The sequence below is a fragment of the Euprymna scolopes genome, chromosome 23 (assembly GCF_053919585.1).
Source record: "Euprymna scolopes isolate OS-2025 chromosome 23, ASM5391958v1, whole genome shotgun sequence".
NCBI lineage: Eukaryota > Metazoa > Mollusca > Cephalopoda > Sepiida > Sepiolidae > Euprymna > Euprymna scolopes.
The window spans coordinates 106,269,488-106,288,070 of NC_136504.1; the positions used below are offsets into that span (position 1 = coordinate 106,269,488).

The following is an 18,583-nucleotide window of genomic DNA, read 5'->3' on the forward strand; positions in this document are numbered from 1 at the left end:
ACATTTGGTTTCTTTTTTCTTTTTTTTTTTAGTTTTATAATAATTGTAATATTAAAAATAGCTAGTTATATGAGTGGTGTTTCTGCGTGTATTAGTTGGCAGCAAGACTCGATTGCTGGCCAAGTGTCAATGTTATTTACAATGATGCTTATAAAAATAAATATGTTCCATTTTATAAATCCACACATTTGTTGCTTTTTTTTTTTTTGGTTTGATTTTTTTTTTGTTTGTTTTGGATGGAGATTTGTTTTTCTTTTAATGTTGTCACAATTGTGCAGTAGTGGCATGTTTATAAGACAGGATTTGTTCCAGCCAGAGGTACATCTATGGTGATGTGACTGTTGGTTTCCACGGTAACCAACAGAGGAGGAAACACACCAGTAAAACACATTTACTGATCCAAGCGGTACTTACGAGTTTGTGTTTTCTTAAAAGCAGAATTTGCAAAGAAATTCTGAAATCGTTCAGAGTAAAACCCAGGCCGGTGCACGGATATTGTATCCTGTAAAGAAATAGCATAATTAGATGACGGAAAACATTAGCAAATTTATATGAGAGGTGAGGGCAATGTTTCTCAGAATAATCGCAAAGATAAGAATTTAGAACAAAAGTTGGAAACAGAAATATTGAATTTCAATTAAAACCATACTTAATTGACATGACGAAATTAGTAAAATATAAAAAATTAGCAGATGTATCAGTAGTTGCCTGGTATTAAATGTAATGTTAAATTCCTAAAAAAAAAAAAAAAAAAAAAAAAATTTAAAAAGGGACATGCACGCGAGTATTATGTTTTTTTTTTCTAAACAGTTCACTTCTTGTAAGTAAAAAAAAAAAAAAAAAAAAATTTAAAAAGGGACATGCACGCGAGTATTATGTTTTTTTTTCTAAACAGTTCACTTCTTGTAAGTAAAAAAAAAAAAAAAAAATACTCTGGCTTAGATTGAAACCAAAACCTAAAGACGAGGAATTAAGTATGATAATAATTAGACCAACTTGACACAATATTTAAAATGTGTTTTCAAACATACTTATTCTTAACATAAGGATGTTGTCAAATACACGATTCAGGCATATGCAATCATGAAACAACTGACAAACAGATAAAAATCCAATCACCCTCCTCAAGTACCAATTTTTCAATTTTGACCCCTTAGCAGCCCTTTGTTCTGGATAAAAACTGATTAAAAAGTTTTCCACGTGTCTGAATACCCTATATATTAAATTTCAAGTTTGTAGATAAAAATTTGTTGAGTATATAGGTTCAGAAGTATCCTCACATATATTCTTACTTTTATAGATATATAGATTACAAAAAAAGATAAAGTAGAAAATTAATTATAAAAAAAAAAAAAAATAGTTTTTGGAGAAAAGTTATACGTAAATAATAAACAGATTTCAAATAATGAGTTACTTTTCTTGTTGAAGCTAAATAATGGCAGATTATGAAATCATGAAAGTTGGTTGGTTTTACAGTGTACCAACCAACGGACTCGAATTTTATAAAAGTTGAACAAAAAGTAAACAGCTTCAACAAGTTTATGCATTTAACAAACCTATACAATTTATAGACACATATCTAAGAATGGAAGATCATTGCCTGCCCAAGATAGTCCTATATGGCAAACTCTCTACTGGTCGTCGTGACAGAGGGACACCGAAGAAAAGATGTAAAGACTCTCTGAAGAAGTACTTCAGTGACTGCCACATTGACCACCTCCAGTGGTCTGCTCTTGCTGCTGACCGTGCTACCTGGCTACATACTGTCCACCAGGATGTCGCCTCTGAGATCTCCCGGCACAGAAAATCTGCAGGAGGAAGATTCGGGAAGCCTCAGCAGCTACCCACGGCGCGACTTTTGACTACAGCCGCTGTGGGTAAACCTGCTCGTCTCGTATCGGGCTCGTCAGCCACAAGCGTGCCTGCAGTCGACGTGGACAACCTCCTTCAGAGAATCTTCGTTTGCAAAGTACAGCCAAAAAAATATCTAATAAATTCATATAGTTAAAAATTCGTTTATTTAACAAATCAATAGATTCAATAGATTTATATATCTAACAAATTCATGTATTTAAAAAATTAAAAATTTTCAATCGATACACATTTTATAAGCAATTTTAATTTGTCTGTTTACATTCTATGGGTTATCTAAATAAAAGTTAAATCCAGCCTTCATACGTCGTGAAAATATATATATGAAATTGCGAAAAGTAATGAAGTAGTATTTAACTAATTTCGACATGATAATTAAATAGATAACATATTTTTAGTTAAAAATAACATAAAAATTAAATAACATTTTTTTTTTTTAAATGGACATTTAATTTTATGACTTTCAATTTTCATTCTTAGGTGTTAAAGATATAGTCGACAAATCTTTTTTTTTTTTTTTTTTAAGGTATGAGGTGCCTTCAATAAATTTCCAGACTTTTTTGTACAGGCATTTAAAAATGTTGTAGACTCTTGAAAATTCAGTATGTTATTGCTATACATCTTATGAGATGACTGACCAATTTTTATGATTTCAAGTTCAAATGAACAGCTACAGCAGGAATTGAAATACATCCTACTAAAGCCTGATTGTCACAGCTGGTGAATTTTGAAAAGATATTCTGGACACGCTGACACTTCAGAAGAACGATATGCAATAAAATTCTGCTTTAAACGTGAAAATATACTACAGAAACGTATGGAATGCTTCAGACTGCTTTTGGACCATCTTGCATGAATTGTGCATCAGTTTTTGAGTGGCATAAGAGATTCAAGGATGACAGAGAATTTATGAGGAATGATGAGAGGTGTAAGGAAGTCAGAACCACCAGAGTTAATTGGCCAAATAAAGAATTACATGCATAAGGACCATCATGTGTCTATAGAAACAATAAGTGCAGTTTGTTGTCAGTGTGGGAACTGTATGCACAATTATTCATGTGGAACTGAAAATGCATCCACAATTCCATCCTTGTCAGAGACTATTTGACCAAGATAGATATCAAGACAGTTCCTCACCCTCCCTATAGTTTAAACTAGGGGTGCACACACTTTTTCATCAGGAGAACTACTTATGACATGACTAAGTCTAAATGATCTACCACCTATTAAAAATGCAAAACAAAATATTTATAAATATACTGTAAATTATTTTTATATTTACAGTAGATGCACGTATAGCTTGCATTACTGCATAAGCCGATATTGCACAGTGCAACGCTGTTCATTTTTGTCATTACTTTACTCTGATGACTTGCATTAGATGAAATCAGTCAGGGATACATAGTCCAGACAGTAGCTGCTAATAGCTAGTCTCAAGTAGACTTATAGATGCTCATAAGTCATGATGGAGTGGTATTTGGACTTGATAATCGTCATGTGGGGGGGAAAGGCTGACTCGGATAAATAAGTGAAGCAAATAATGCAGTAATTACAGGATAGCACATTTACTGAGGTTGGGGTACTTGTCCTCTGTGAGGAAGTTCCATAATTGGCTATGAGCTCTGGCCTTCAGTTGAATGTTGGCTCATAGTGTTAGAATCACATCTTCCACTCCAGAAAAGCTCTAGTGAAAAAGCATTGCAATTTTCGATACGAGTGAAACAACTTCAGCATTTTCCTGGAAAGAGTAGTACATGAATATAGCGATTGGTTTGAGTAAGGTCTTGAAAGCATTGAACTCTAACAGACAATTGCCGATTTTCTTTATGCAGCATGCAGTGTCAAGCTGCGGAATGACCGATCTTGTGTTTCCAACTCCGCTGTGAGATTCTAGAAGTTTATCAGCACCGTTTTTTTTTTGTTTTTCAATTTTTTTTTTACTGTTGCCACATCTGGGCAGGAGCTGCTAGAAAGGACTTGGCCTGCCTTGATAGAGTTCAAAATAGACTTCGTAGCCTCGTAGGAGATGTCCTTTTCTCTTCCTTGCAACCTCTATCTCACAGAAGAGATGTTGCGAGTTTGTCTCTGATGTATCGTTATTTTCATGGAAAGTGTTCGACTGAGCTTCAATCTATGGTCCCCCCTCGCCAAACTTTCACAAGAAACACTCGTCTAGCTGTAAACACTATCAATAATTCCCCCCACTCTTTATCTGTGCCTAAACCTAAATGTAGATTCCATGAACAAAGCTTTTTTATTAGAACTGCACGCCTGTGGAATTGTCTTCCGTTTTCCTGCTTTCCGGCTGATTACAATATGGTTGTCTTCAAGTCTAACGTAAATAAGTTCTTGATGAGCCGTTCCATATAAGTTATCAAATTTAACAAATTTTCATTACTAATGATTACTATATTGTCCAATTTCTACTGTACACTCTTTACCCCCTTATCCTTGAGTGGCCTCTTGGCCTTGATAATGTGTTGATACCTATGGAAAAAAAAAAAAAAAAAAGTCCAATGTGAACAAGTTCTAATTGAATCGTCCCCCTAAGTAATCCAAGTTTCAAAATTCCCACTGTTTACTATGCTAAAATCACAATGACTACCTATTCACCCTTATCCTCGAGTGGCCTCTGGACCTTGATAAGTGGTGACGCCCTTGTAAAAAAAAAAAAAAAAAAAAAAAAAAAAATACCATGCAATCTACTCACAATGTTTCTGATCGACATAATGGGAATCCCTGGTTTAGACCTTGCTCCCTGTAACTTTTGGTTATTCCCTAAGCTCAAGGAAAACCTTAAAAGGCGGTTATGAGACAATTGAAGAGATGAAAGAGGCTATGACGAGGGACATTCACACACTCACACAAGAGGACTTTCATGGGACCTTCCAGAAGTTGTTGAAATGGTACAACAAACAAGTGCATTGCAGCCTGAGGAGATTACTTCGAAGGGGACGAGTTTCATGTGTGCACTACCAATAAAAGTGCCCATACGAAAATAGCCTGGAAACTTAAGGCACCTTGTACATCATTTTAAGCAAAAACATTACTTACTGAACTGTCATGTCGAAAATAGTAATATATCCAAAAATTACGAAAATCCATTGAGTAGAAAACGGTTGTGTTTTTAGTAAAAAAAAAAAAAAAAGAAAAAAAAGTCCATCACTATAGACAAAAAATATTGCAGCCATGACACGAGTAATCTACAATATTCCTTTCAGAGTTATGTCCCCTGCTTTTTGCCTACTTTATAAAGTCTACAAATGCAATTTTACCCAATTTTCCATAAAATTGACTTTTAACTAGAAATAAATTCCTACTAAGTAGTTTTTTGTAATTTTTGGATATATTACTATTTTCGACATGACAATTAAGTACGTAATATTGTTTTTGCTTAAAATAACATATGAAAAATTGATCTATTGACTGTAGCTTAAGAAGCACCATAATTTGTAACAATGATTGAAAGATGCAGCAAGTAATTTTGTAGGAAATTTGTTCTCACAACTGGAAGACATGCAAGAGGATTTTTTTTTTTTTTTTTTTAAAGCTAAATAAATACGAAAGAGTCTACCAGGCATTTGTATGCAATATTATGGTTTATGGAAATAAAACTGGTAAATGAGTGTTGAAGACATTTGTTGCATGGAGAGAAATACGAAAATAATATAACAGATGTGTGATAGGAGTCTTTAAGACAAGCTTAGATCTGATGACTTTGGAGGAAGATTAAATCTCGGCAGTAAAGGAAGCTGTGTGCAGACTTTGATGATATGGCTATGTTGAAAGGATGGAGGAGAGTTCTTAAGTTAGTAGATGTAGAACAGTTGAGGAAACAGGTTCAGTTCACAGGGGAAGGCTAAAGAAAAACACGGAGGCGGGGATGATATGAATGGATATGAGAAAAAGTGGGCTAAATAAAGACCTGGCCAGAGTTAGTTTCTAAGTCAACACATGCCAGCATGTAAAGGAGATGTCAAACTGAACATAATGCTGCTACTGATCTGATAGACAAACAAAGCATGTTATAAGTGAAACACTTTGGTTCTTCTCCAGGATTCTCCCTATATTATAAAAAAATCTATATGATATACGTAACTGTGATGAAAAGAAAATATCATATTCTAAAAAGTCACATAAATTGGTCAGGTAGTTTAGTTTTTATATAAAAAAAAAAGGCATTACACAACATAAATCTCAGAAGTTTGAATTATAGTCGAGTTATCTCCCTTCGTTTTTTTTTTTTAGATTGTTTTCAAAATAGCAGACAAAACAGATCTTCAGTTAAACAATTCGCTTTTTTAATTTAAAAATAAAACTACTTGATCAATTTACATGATTTCTTGGAATATGATATCACGGGATATGTATATTATACAAATTTTTCTGTAATTTTTGTTTTAATATGGGAGAGGGGATTCTGGACAAAGGCATTTTTTCTTTGCAAGGTAGTTTTACCATCCTCTTACATAAAGTACCTAAGTCATTCATTTAGTACTGGCTAGGCACAATGTCGCTTGACCTTGTTGATCTAACAAGATTTTATTTGGTGCTCTATATTACAATAAAAAAAAAAAATATTGAATTTCAAGTAAAAAAAACAAATGGTACCTACGTTATTCACAAATAGTCACATATCCAAAAATTATGGAAAAAATTGCGGTAGGAAAGTAATTACGAGAAAGTAAATTTGTAAAATTTACTGATTTGAATTGAAGAGTTAACAGGGTAGGTAATTAAATTTTCAATTAATTGAATTTCTCAAATTCAATCAGTTATTTTTTTTATAAATTTTTTTTTTTAAAATTCAAACAAAAAGTTATTTTTAAAAAATTCACGAATTATCTATGTTATGTTTATTTTTGTTTGCTTTCAACTGAGTTATTTCCCCTTTTGCTTATGTCATGTGATTTTACAGGAACAACATAGTAACATGATCACTGTATATTTCAGCAATTAAATTATATAGCCATCTTCTTCTAATATAAAAAAGGCAAAATGTGTGTGTGTGTTTTTATGTTTCGCAAAAACTTCTGACGGACGCATCGGAACATCACAAAATCAGTATCATTTTAAAGCTCAGTCTCTTTGACGACAAATATCGAAAAATTGGCCAAAAACATTAATTCCTTCACCCTCAACTAAGCTGTTGTTCACAAAGATGGCTCGCATTTTTTTGTCAACATTTTTGCAAGTCATCGTTTTCTTTCGATTGACGACTCTTACTTCCAACACTCGCGACTTCTGGTTTCACGATGGATGCATCAACTAAGATGTTAGGTTTTGTTTCACTTTTTCCTCCTTCACGTTACGTGTTCGAGCCTGCCTGCCTACTACCATTTTTTTTTATTTTTTTTTTAAAAACATCTCTCTCCACTTGGTTGGTTGGTTGTTTTTGTTTTACGGCATATCAATCTTTTTCAGGTTATTTAATGCCGAATCTAGTTATTTTGAGAAACGATTTTTAATGGAGTATATTTGTTTTTTAAGACGGATTCTATTTAACCCATAGTTGGGACCCTAACAGGTACTACCACTCCGGGTCAGAGTGGACCTGGGAGCAATGGCAATTAAAGCCCGCAAGCTGGGGCCTCACCACTGGATATAGTTTAAGATCATATCCAGGACCCCCATAGAGGGACTTTTACCCTCTGCAGGGGGGCAGTCAGCATATTCTAATGCCCCACCGACAGGGCCAAGTATGAAGGAGTGCGTGAATTTTGTATGGCCAATATGTATTCTGTAGGCCTCACCATCGGATATAGTTTTAGGTCATATCCAGGACCGCTCTCCACTTAGGCTGCCTACTGTTGTTTTTATCCGCCCTCACCCACCTCTCCACATATTCGCTACAATCACTTTTTTTTCTTTATAATACCTCCTCTCAACCCGGGCTGCCTACCGGGGTTCCTTACTATACTAGCTCTCTACACCCAGACAACACTGGGTACCCCCACTAGTTATACATAAAATGTTGGATCTTGAGGGAATGGTGGCTGTACTAGTTCAGAAACTGGTTGAGGGCCGATGATGACAAGGTCATGAAATTCACCTTTAAATTTGAACTCATTGGGAAGCGACCAAGAGGAATACTACTAATGAGGTGAGCAGGTGCCCTGCATAATGTTCCCATTTAAACCAGACCTTACCCAAAGGAAATTTGTGATCATAACAAGTGGCGACGAAAACATTTTCAATTTAAAAATTTTTTTTCTCATCGATAAACATGAATCAGGTGTTATGCTTCCAATTACATCTTTATATCAGTTATTTTCATGGCAAGTGCTCATCAGAGCTTCAATCTATGGTCCCCTCCCTCTTGCCAAACTCTAAAAAAAAGAAAGAAAGAACTCGTCTAGCAACAACAACTATCAACAGTTTCTCCCACTCTTTATGTGCCTAAATCCTGGAGACTGCAATGAAATACCCCAAAAGTTAAAGCATCTAATAAACTTGATTATATACTGATTATATTTATTTATATATACACTACTGATCAAAAATTTAAGACCACTTAAAAATCTTTAAAAAGAAACCTTTTTTTAAGGATAGATTTTAAACTCTTCCGACTTAAGGTTACTAATACTACAATCTAAAAGGTTATGGAAACAAAAAGGTAAATTCCAAAAATTTTATTTAAAAATTTGCATTTTTATTAAATCAGGCTTTTTACACGTGATGGAAATTATAAAACCAAGAGTATAAATTGTTAGATTTATGGTAATTCTAATGTTTTTTTTTTTTTTTTTTACATAGGCATCACTACATTATCAAGGCCCAGAGGCCACTCAAGGATAAGGGTTAAAGAGTGTAAGTTCAGTTAGAGATTAGCAATCACTGTGTAAAGGTGTTACCATGCCTAAAGCAAGAAAACTAACCAAAGTTGAGCGCTCTCAAATTCTAGGATTCCATCAGCAAGGTTTGTCACAGCGAGTAATAGCAGCTAAAGTAAATCGAATTAAAACTTATTTGAAACTTTCTAAAGAACACTGAGAATTATAGAAAAGCAAAATCCTTTGGTAGCCCCTCCTCCCCCCCAAAAAAATTTCTCCTGCATTGAGTAGGAGAATAAGACGGGTTATTATGAATGACAGAGGACTTTCTTCTAGTCAAATTAAGGCGGTTACAGATACTGATTGCAGTCCAATAACCATCAGACGACACTTACAACAAAAAGGCACGGTAAATAAAAAGCGTAAACAAATTCCTCAATTGTTTCCACGTCACAAAGTGGATCGCTTAACATTTAGTCATGAATACCAAACCTGGAACATGGAGAAGTGGAAGAAGTCCTGTTTTCTGATGAGAAAAAATTAAATTTAGATGGCACTGATGGTTTCCAGCAATATTGGCATGGCAAAAACATGTCCCCTTGAAATTCTTTCCATATGTCATAGTGGTGGAGGGTCCGTAATGGTATGAGGTGCCTTTTCTTACAGAAAGACGATGGAGTTCCAGGTGGTGCAGGGTCGTCAGACAGCAGCTGGTTATGTTAGCGTGCTACAAAAAGCATCTTTGATTATGGAGAGTCATAGTGTGTGTGGGGACGGATGGTTATACCAACAGGATAATGCTGCAATCCACACTGCAAGACGGACCTTGAGCTTTCTACAAGAAAATGGAGTCCATCTCTTGGGACATCCTGCATGCTCACTGGACTTGAACCCAATTGAAAATGTTTGGGAATGGATGACAAGAGAGGTTTATCGAAATGGCAAACAATATTCAACAAAAATGAACTTTGTGGAGCCATCTTCAGAAACTTGAGCATGATCCTCCACACCTTAATGAACCCCTTATTTCTAGCGTGCCACAAAGAATTTTTGAAGTCATCAAAAGCAGTGGAGTTAGAACTCATTAAGTCTGATTGTTGAATGTTTGCATACACTTTTTGTACAATTTAATAGAATTTTTGTCTCTGGTCTTATAATTTTGATCATGTGTAAAAAGCCCAATTTAATAAAAATGTAAATTTTAAAAATAAATCTTTGGAATGTAGCTTTTTGTTTCCATAACCTTTTAGATTGTAGTATTGCTAACCTTAAGTTGGAAGAGTTTAAAACCTATCCTTAAAAATTTTTTTTTTTTTTTTTTTTCCCCAAAATATTTTAAGTGGTCTTAAATTTTTGATCAGCAGTGTGTATATATATATATATATATATATATATATAGAATAAATGACAAAAATTTATATTCCAAAATTCATGATGTTCACCATCTTATAATTTATTCCTTTAATTCAGCTGACTTATACAATTCTTGACATTGTATAAGTCAACTGAATTAAAGGAATAAATTATAAGATGGTCAACATCATGAATTTGGGAATATAAATTTTTGTCATTTATTCTATATATATATATATATATATATTTATTTATTTATCATCAGGATTTTTGAGGATTGTGCTATTTAGCATGCTGCCATGAGTTGAACATCTTTTAGAAATTGACTTTCAAACTAACTTCAGCCAGATCTTTATCTCTTTCCTTTTACATATCAATTCTTACATTTTCTTCGGCCTTCCCCTGTGAACTGAATTTGCTACCTCAGTTGTTGTACGTTTACTAATCCAAGAACTCTCATCCATTCTTTCAACGTGGCCATACCATCAAAGTCTCCTGTTATGTATTTCCCTATACTTCTCTGAAGACAACAGATCCTTTTTTTTTTTTTGTTACAAGTAAAAAATTCCGACCATTTTTTGTCTTTCAAAAATATAAAAATTACAATATTGTAATTGCACACCAAAGAATTCTCTAATGATGATTGTAGTGTCAGTAATGTTAAAACTTACCCCTTCAATGATTATTGCTTTCATGGTATGTTCCAATTTCTTCTTAAGCCGGTAACTTTGTAGAATATCAATCAGACCCAAATATATCAAGAGCCGTTCTCCTTTACTATTGCGTGCAGGAATACCTCCAGGACTATTAAATAAAATTTAAGTTTCAAATATTAAAATTTGAAAACGTCACATAGCAATAACAAGCATATTTTTCATAATTTAAAAACATTGTCATTTTGTTAATTGCTTTTAAATATCAGAAAAGAAATGTTTTTTTAATTTTTGAGATGAGGATTGATAATTTGTATTATTTCAACTATTGTTCTCATTGGCACTTGTACAGTTTAATCAACACATTAAAAAAATGAAAATATCAAAAAAAGGTTATATTGTACGTATCAGTTTTAGACTGAAGATCTCTGGAAAAAATTTCATTTAATTTGATAGAGTAGTTTTTTTCTTTTTTTTTTTTTTTTTACAGTGGAAAAACACGTTTTTATGACAGCATGTTGAAAGTAGCCATCTTGGAATTTTTTTTAACACGCCACGGGGAGATAACTAAATTTAAAGCGCCAACACTCCCTCCCCATCTTTGCTAGGTTTTCTTCCTAAAAATCGAACCTTTTGCTCAGTATCATAAATTGTTTTTTCGCTGTAAAAAAAAAAAAAAGACTTGATGAAATTAAGTGAAATTTTTTTTTTTCAGAACTTCATTCCATAATTTAAATTTTTTTTTTTCGATATTTTCATTTTTTTAATGTCTTGATTAAACTGTACAACTATCTTCTCATCTTAAGTGTCATTTTCATACTGGTTCAGCAGATATAACCTTGTTGAACTCTAGAATCTGTTACAGAATTTCAAATGGAACTCGTTTAATTCACGAGGGTAGCATACTCTCATTTTATTAGTCATGATCAGATAGAAATTTTATGCAATTCGCATCGATATCCCTAGTATCGCCTGCACTTAAAATTGAACCTTTAAGTTTATCCATTACGGTACAAGTCCTTGCCAGAATCCATGGTGTAACAAATGAAATACTAAGATACACCTGAAGAAAGTTATGTAACATAGCCGTTACGCTTAAACCGTGTTCGTTATAGTTCAAACGTTGCTCGGACCCCCACATTGTCCAGCACTGTTGAAAACGAACAAAAAAACAAAAATAAATAAATCCGACTCAGCTTTTCTTTTTTTAACACAACTCGTTTATTACCATTTTTCTTCCCCTCCCCCTCGAAATCAGCTTAGAAGTCTCTCGCTGCCATATGTCCATCTCACCTGGCACACGTTTTTCTTTCTGCTCCACTACACGCTGGCTGTAGACAGTTATTTCTCATTTCAACTTTACACGTCCATCTTTTTCAACTACACTTTTTCTTTTGCTGACCACGTGGTGTCCTTTTCTTGTCGCACCAGTTTTTGCACACTTCTAATTTGCATGTGTGCATTTTTTGGCTACTGCTGCTAATATTTTTGCAAAACCAGCTATTTTACAGCTAATATTTTTCACATGCGCTCTGTTAAAGTTGGATGTGACATTTGGCAGAAACGTGCAATAACACGTAAGATGAGAACTATAGATCAAATGACACAAATCACAAAAGATGTAACATGAAAATCTTTCAAAAAAAAAAAAATTCTCTTGTCGTCTGATAAGTGTACAAGTTTATCTTTATAATTTTTTTATGATTTATATATTTGAAAAAAAAAAAATTTTTTTTTTTTTTTTTTTTTACTTCAAACAAATTCAGACAGCCGTTACACGTATATCTTTTTCAAGTGCACTTTTTCTTCTGCTGACCTTTGATGTTCTTTTTTTCCTTGTCGCACCAGCTCGGGCACATTTCCTAATTTGCATAAGTGCGTTTTTGGCTACTGCTGCAAGCCAGCTATTTTACAACTCCTGCTAATATTTTCCCATGCACTCTGTTACAGTTGGAGGTTACATTTGCCGAAATGTCCATAAAACATTCAAGATGAGAACAGCAGTTCGTATAATACAAATCACAAAAGATGTAATATGAAAATCTTAAAAATAAATAAATTCCTCTCGATTGTCTGATAAGTGTACAAGTTTATCTTTATAATTTTTTTATAATTTATATATTAAAAAAAAACAATTTTTTTTTTTTTACTTCAAACAAATTCAGACAGCCGTTACACGTATATCTTTTTCAAGTGCACTTTTTCTTCTGCTGACCTTTGGTATTCTTTTTTTTATAATTCATATATTAAAAAAATAATTTTTTTATAATTCATATATTAAAAAAATAATTTTTTTATAATTTATATATTAAAAAAATAATTTTTTTATAATTTATATATTAAAAAAATAATTTTTTTATAATTTATATATTAAAAAAATAATTTTTTTATAATTTATATATTAAAAAAAAACAATTTTTTTTATAATTTATATATTAAAAAAAAACAATTTTTTTATAATTTATATATTAAAAAAAAAACAATTTTTTTATAATTTATATATTAAAAAAAATAATTTTTTTTTTTTTTACTTCGAACAAATTCAGGTATGGAAGTTAAAAAGAGTCGAGAGAGGTTTACTTTCAGCAGCCTCATAACTCGCTTCCCTTTCTGTTTTTTAGTCCTCACATTTTATGAGGGATTTTTCTGACAAAGAGGAAGAATTACCATTTTCTATGCCAAAATCTGTAAACATTTATCATTGCCTTATTTTTTTTTTATAGCTCTTTACATCAAGTGGCTTCATGCCTTGTCTGTAGAGATTTTCATAAAGAAAAATAAAATATAAATAAATAACAAAAATATGTATGTAATATTAACACTGATGACAATATTTTTGATGGTAACATTTGTGAACGACATTCAAATTAAATTAAAGTAATTTTTTTTAAAATTAAGTAGAAAGCATTTAAAAAATTGGAGACCGTGTAAATGGTTAAAAAAAAAAAAATTTTTTTTTAAGTCAAAATATAAAAATTGGAGAATACTTTTTTGAAGTCAAAATACTAACGGAACATCTTCTTCAGATTCCGATGGGCGGTCCGATGTGTCAGCTTGGATGGCTTCCATTGCAGTGGAATATTGTGCCAGCCGAGTGCGCATAGACTTCCCACGGGCTAGATTAACTGAAAAATGAAAAAGGGGAGATAACTAAAAATTTTACTTGGATTATTTAAATAGCAGATTAATTTAGAATTTTATTAATCTTAAACTTTTCAATCAAAGAATAATTCATTGATATATTTAATATTTACTTCGATCAGTATATTTTCTTGTATATTTAATTTAACTACTTCTAATTGCTCCATTATATCTATTACTAGGTGGGTGCCCAGCATTGTCCAATCATAAAATATGCCTAAATAAAATATTCTAATTTATGCAGATTGAGTATTTATAAGGATAGAGTCAATTCTTTATCAATTATCATATTATATTGCACCTAATATATAGTAGTGATTTCAAAAGTTGGTTGTTTTTGTTTTACGGCATATCAACCCTTTTTGGGTTATTTAATGCCGAATCCAAAGATTCTGAAGAAAAAATTTTTTTAATAGAATATATTTGTTGTTTTCACGTCGGTTTCTATTTAACCCATAGTTGGGACCCTAACAGGTACTATCACTCCGGGTCAGAGTGGACCTGGGAGCAATGGTAATTAAAGGGTGGCTCCACACTCCCCAAAGCCCACAAGCTGGGGCCTCATCACTGGATATAGTTTAAGGTCATATCCAGGACCCCCATTGAGGGACTTTTACCCTCTGCAGGGGGGCAGTCAGTGTATTCTAATGCTCCACCGACAGGGCCGATTTTAAAAGTAAAAAGAAAAGAAAAATTACTCAGGTGCCATCAGCTAGAATTGAAACCAAAACACACTGTTTTAGCCTTAGTTGCTACTGTTTGAGCTATCATCAGATGGACAACAAATAGTTAAAAATTAACTGACTTTAGCATATGTGTATTCGTGCATGCATACAAATAACATGTTTAGTCGACTTACGGCTGCCAAGTTCCAATTTTTTTCAATTTTGAACCCATAGTGGTTATTTTTACTGATAGAGAATGATGTAGTTTGTTTGAACATAAAAAACAAGAGATTACAAAAAATGCAATCATTTGATCCGCCTCACACTCTGATCTTGCATCTTGAAGATATATATATATATTAGTAAGTTATAAAATATATATGCCGATTAAGCTACTCTGAATATTCCGCGTTTCATCCACTCTAGGACTCTTCAGGCTTATGCGCGAATTTTGTGGTTGTTTGTCGTTTTTATATACGCATCTTCTATTGAGATTTTAGTTAGCCAATCAGCTTTCTAGTATCCACCGTGCCCTTCCTATCAGCCAAAGGCCTATTTGACCTCTGGTTGACCTGTTCCCTTGTGTGTGCTCTATTTAGCCTGGATATTTAGTTTCTTGATCTGTTTTAAATCTAGGTTAGTGTTTTTGTTTTTTTTAAATGTTAGTTTATATATAAATACATATATATATATATATGTGTACATATATATATATATATATATATACATGTGTGATTGTTTATGCACATTTATGTTTATTTATTTTCTATTGTTTTTGTTAGTTTTAAAACTATTTTGTATCGCTATCCTAGGGTAAATTTTATCTTGTGAACACAGTTGTTTGCTATTTCTCTTCTACAGGTTAATAGATGTTGGGGTTCTTCAAAGTACATGCATATATAAAAACGACAACCAACCACAAAATTCGCACATACGCCTGAAGAGTCCTAGAGTGGATGAAACACGGAATATTCAGTGTAGCTTAATCGCCATATATATTTTATAAATTACTAACTAGCTCTACCTACGTATTGAGCACATTTGAAGTAAATACTTCAAGTTTACGCATAAATCTATACTTTCATATATTAATTTTATGTGAGTAAATTAAGTAGTGATATATATATAGACATACAAACACATACACTAAAATTTCTTTAAGTTTTGTGTTAATTGCCAGTAGCCTTGAGATAAGATAGCCTACAAAGTCATGGGTGACTGTGACTGTGCAATCTCCTGACCAGCAGTAATTATCACTTCTTGCACTGATGATTAAGTAAGCATGAAACATTAGGTATGAAAATAATTATTTTTAAAATATTATCGTGAAAAGACCCCTTTAAGAAATTTTAGTTGTTAACATAACTGAAGTGCAAAATTTACACCTGGCCCTTGCTTTAATTCGGAATTATTAAAATATTTAAACATTGGGGTTTGTATTACTGTACACATAGATTCGAAAAAGTTGTCAAAAACAAATATATAACAAATAAATGTTATCAAAGGCAAGATAAGTTACTTTTCTACCTAACTGGATATATTTTTTGTGTTTTTATTCAGTGTAACATGTTTATTCAGCTCGAAAAACATGCAGTGTTTACCGATGTATTGGAAAATTCAAAATGGCAGCCGACTCTCTCTCGGAGAGGGTACATTTGGGAAAAGGTATTATAAATAATAAACTAGACAAAATACTGTTAGAAAACAACCGAATACATGTCAACTTATGTCACGGTAACATATATTGAGCGAATTTCTAACAGTATTTTGTCTAGTTTATTATTTATAATACCTTTTCCCAAACGTACCCTCTCCGAGAGAGAGTCGGCTGCCATTTTGAATTTTCCAATACATCGGTAAACACTGCATGTTTTTCGAGCTGAATAAACATGTTACATTGAATAAAAACACAAAAAATATATCCAGTTAGGTAGAAAAGTAACTTATCTTGCCTTTGATAACATTTATTTGTTCTATATTTGTTTTTTGACAACTTTTTCGAATCTATGTGTACAGTAATACAAGCCCAAACATTGATTATGAGGATGGGAATGCAGAAACGAATGTCACCTTTGATTGCAGACCAGCCTTTCCCCGGTCCATCTTCATTTGTATTCACAGGAACATCCATGTTACTTTTCGTGTCAGGAGTGGTCTGAAAATTTAAAGAAAGCGGGGTGGGGGAAAATGAATTTACACAAAATAATTTCTGGTAAATAGTAATTAACACTCACAAACTTAACCAAAAACAATACATAATTTATAGTTTGCTTGAAACATTGTGTGTAGTGTGGAAGTAATTGTGTTTGAAAGCTGTAACAATGTAGTTTGGTATAAAACCACTGTTAGACACAAGGTGAACAGAATAAATGACAATATTGAAAGATTTCAATTTTTTATTAATTATTTATTTACCATATGTTGAATCAGGATGGTATTAGTGATCTTATGTTCTTTGAATTTTCAAGGTAACTCATCTTCAAAATGACACACACACATTGTCCAAAAGCACGGAGAGTTTCTGTTTAACGACTTTCTAATTTTTTCCAATTTACATATTCATTTTTTTTGTAATATTATCGAATATTTCTATGTAGGATCCATATGTTATGTGTTGTTGCATAGTTTGAGCTAGCGCTTTCTACTGAAACCTCAATCATCTTCAGGCGGTTCTTTGTCTGCTGGATTTAAAATGTGGCTATGTATAGAAAAGTACTTCAGTGGGATGTGGTCACGTAGTTAAGGTATATCCAATTGGATGTATGTATAATATTTTAACAGGTGTATTAAAATTACAATAAGATAAAATTTACAATTTATTTTTTTTACCTTGTATATAAAAACAAAACATCAAACGATAACCATATAATCATTAACTACGAATCCAGTTGTAACATTTTGAAGTGTCTAGGTAGATAATTAACGATAAATAGGCGAGTGGGAAAAGAAAAAAAAATGTAAATTTTATTACATCGTACTTTTAATACAGCTCCTTAAATATTTTTTTAAAAAATCATGATATAAATTTGGGTTGATCAGAGGTCAATCCTTGGACCTTCAATATGTCCATCCATCCATAGCCTTGAGCCCCCTAGGGGCATAGGCCATCTACAACTTTTTGTAGATGCTTTTGTAGTGAAGAGTTCTTTTTACAGGGTGAGGGTGTTGGCCCCACGCCCAACCTTCCCAAAAGGTACATACAGCGCCTAGGCTTCCCATATGGTCACCCATCTGGTACTGGCCAGGCTCAATGTTGCTTAACTTTGGTGATCTGGCGAGAACCGGTGTGTCAACGTGATTGTGCCGTACACCTTCAATATGTAGCAAAGCAATAATAAGTCTTAAAAACAAATTAAAGCAAAAAAAAGCAACTCCAACAACAGTGTTTTATTTTTAAGTCGGGCAACAACCTTCAACTAGCTTACTCATTTGAAAAAGCCCTACAGAGTTGAAATAAATTTATGAGTTGTGTTTGTTTTGTTTGTTTTTTTTGTTTGTTTTATTTCATAAGAGTGTACATCATTCCTAGGAAAGATTTTATTTCACTAACAGTTAAGACCATAATGACAGGAATAATCTCAACTGAGGTTTGACTTCATTCTCTCCAAAGATCCTAAGTTAGGGTCTCATTTAAGGTCATACCCAGTCCAAGTCATAGCAAATATAAAGATAATGAGAAAGAAAATGCATCTTACTTTGTCTTTTTTTTCCTTGGCAGCAGCAATGTCAAGGTTGTATATTCCTACCAGCAAACTGTAGTCCATAATTTTAAAGCTTTCTAATACCTGGAATGAAAAAAAAAATGATTTTGTAACGTTTATGTATTTTGTTATATTACCAAAAAAAAAAAAAAAAAATGATTTTGTAACGTTTATGTATTTTGTTATATTACCAAATAAAAAAAAATAAAAAAAATGATTTTGTAACGTTTATGTATTTTGTTATATTACCAAATAAAAAAAAAATAAAAAAATGATTTTGTAACGTTTATGTATTTTGTTATATTACCAAAAAAAAAAAAAAAATTGTAGAAAATGATTTAACATTTTTGTATTATTAAAAAAAAAAAAATGAAATTGATGATCATTCTTTTACTAACATTGTATTTTAAATTTTGCAGATTTTA

At 32.4% G+C, this 18,583-nt stretch overlaps 1 protein-coding gene across 11 annotated transcripts in view; it reads right to left on the minus strand.

Moving 5' to 3' along the window:
• Window positions 1-18,583, minus strand: part of LOC145246120 (phosphatidylinositol 4-phosphate 5-kinase type-1 alpha-like) — a 397,047-nt gene that overhangs the window by 179,819 nt on the left and 198,645 nt on the right. For all 11 annotated transcript variants that reach the window (XM_080107962.1, XM_080107960.1, XM_080107967.1 and 8 more), the window contains exons 9-13: window positions 18,153-18,242; window positions 16,528-16,612; window positions 13,662-13,776; window positions 10,670-10,802; window positions 415-502 (exon numbers count right to left, since the gene is read on the minus strand). In XM_080107962.1, the coding sequence (XP_079964088.1) occupies window positions 415-502; window positions 10,670-10,802; window positions 13,662-13,776; window positions 16,528-16,612; window positions 18,153-18,242 (511 nt within the window). The remainder of the gene's footprint in view (window positions 1-414; window positions 503-10,669; window positions 10,803-13,661; window positions 13,777-16,527; window positions 16,613-18,152; window positions 18,243-18,583) is intronic.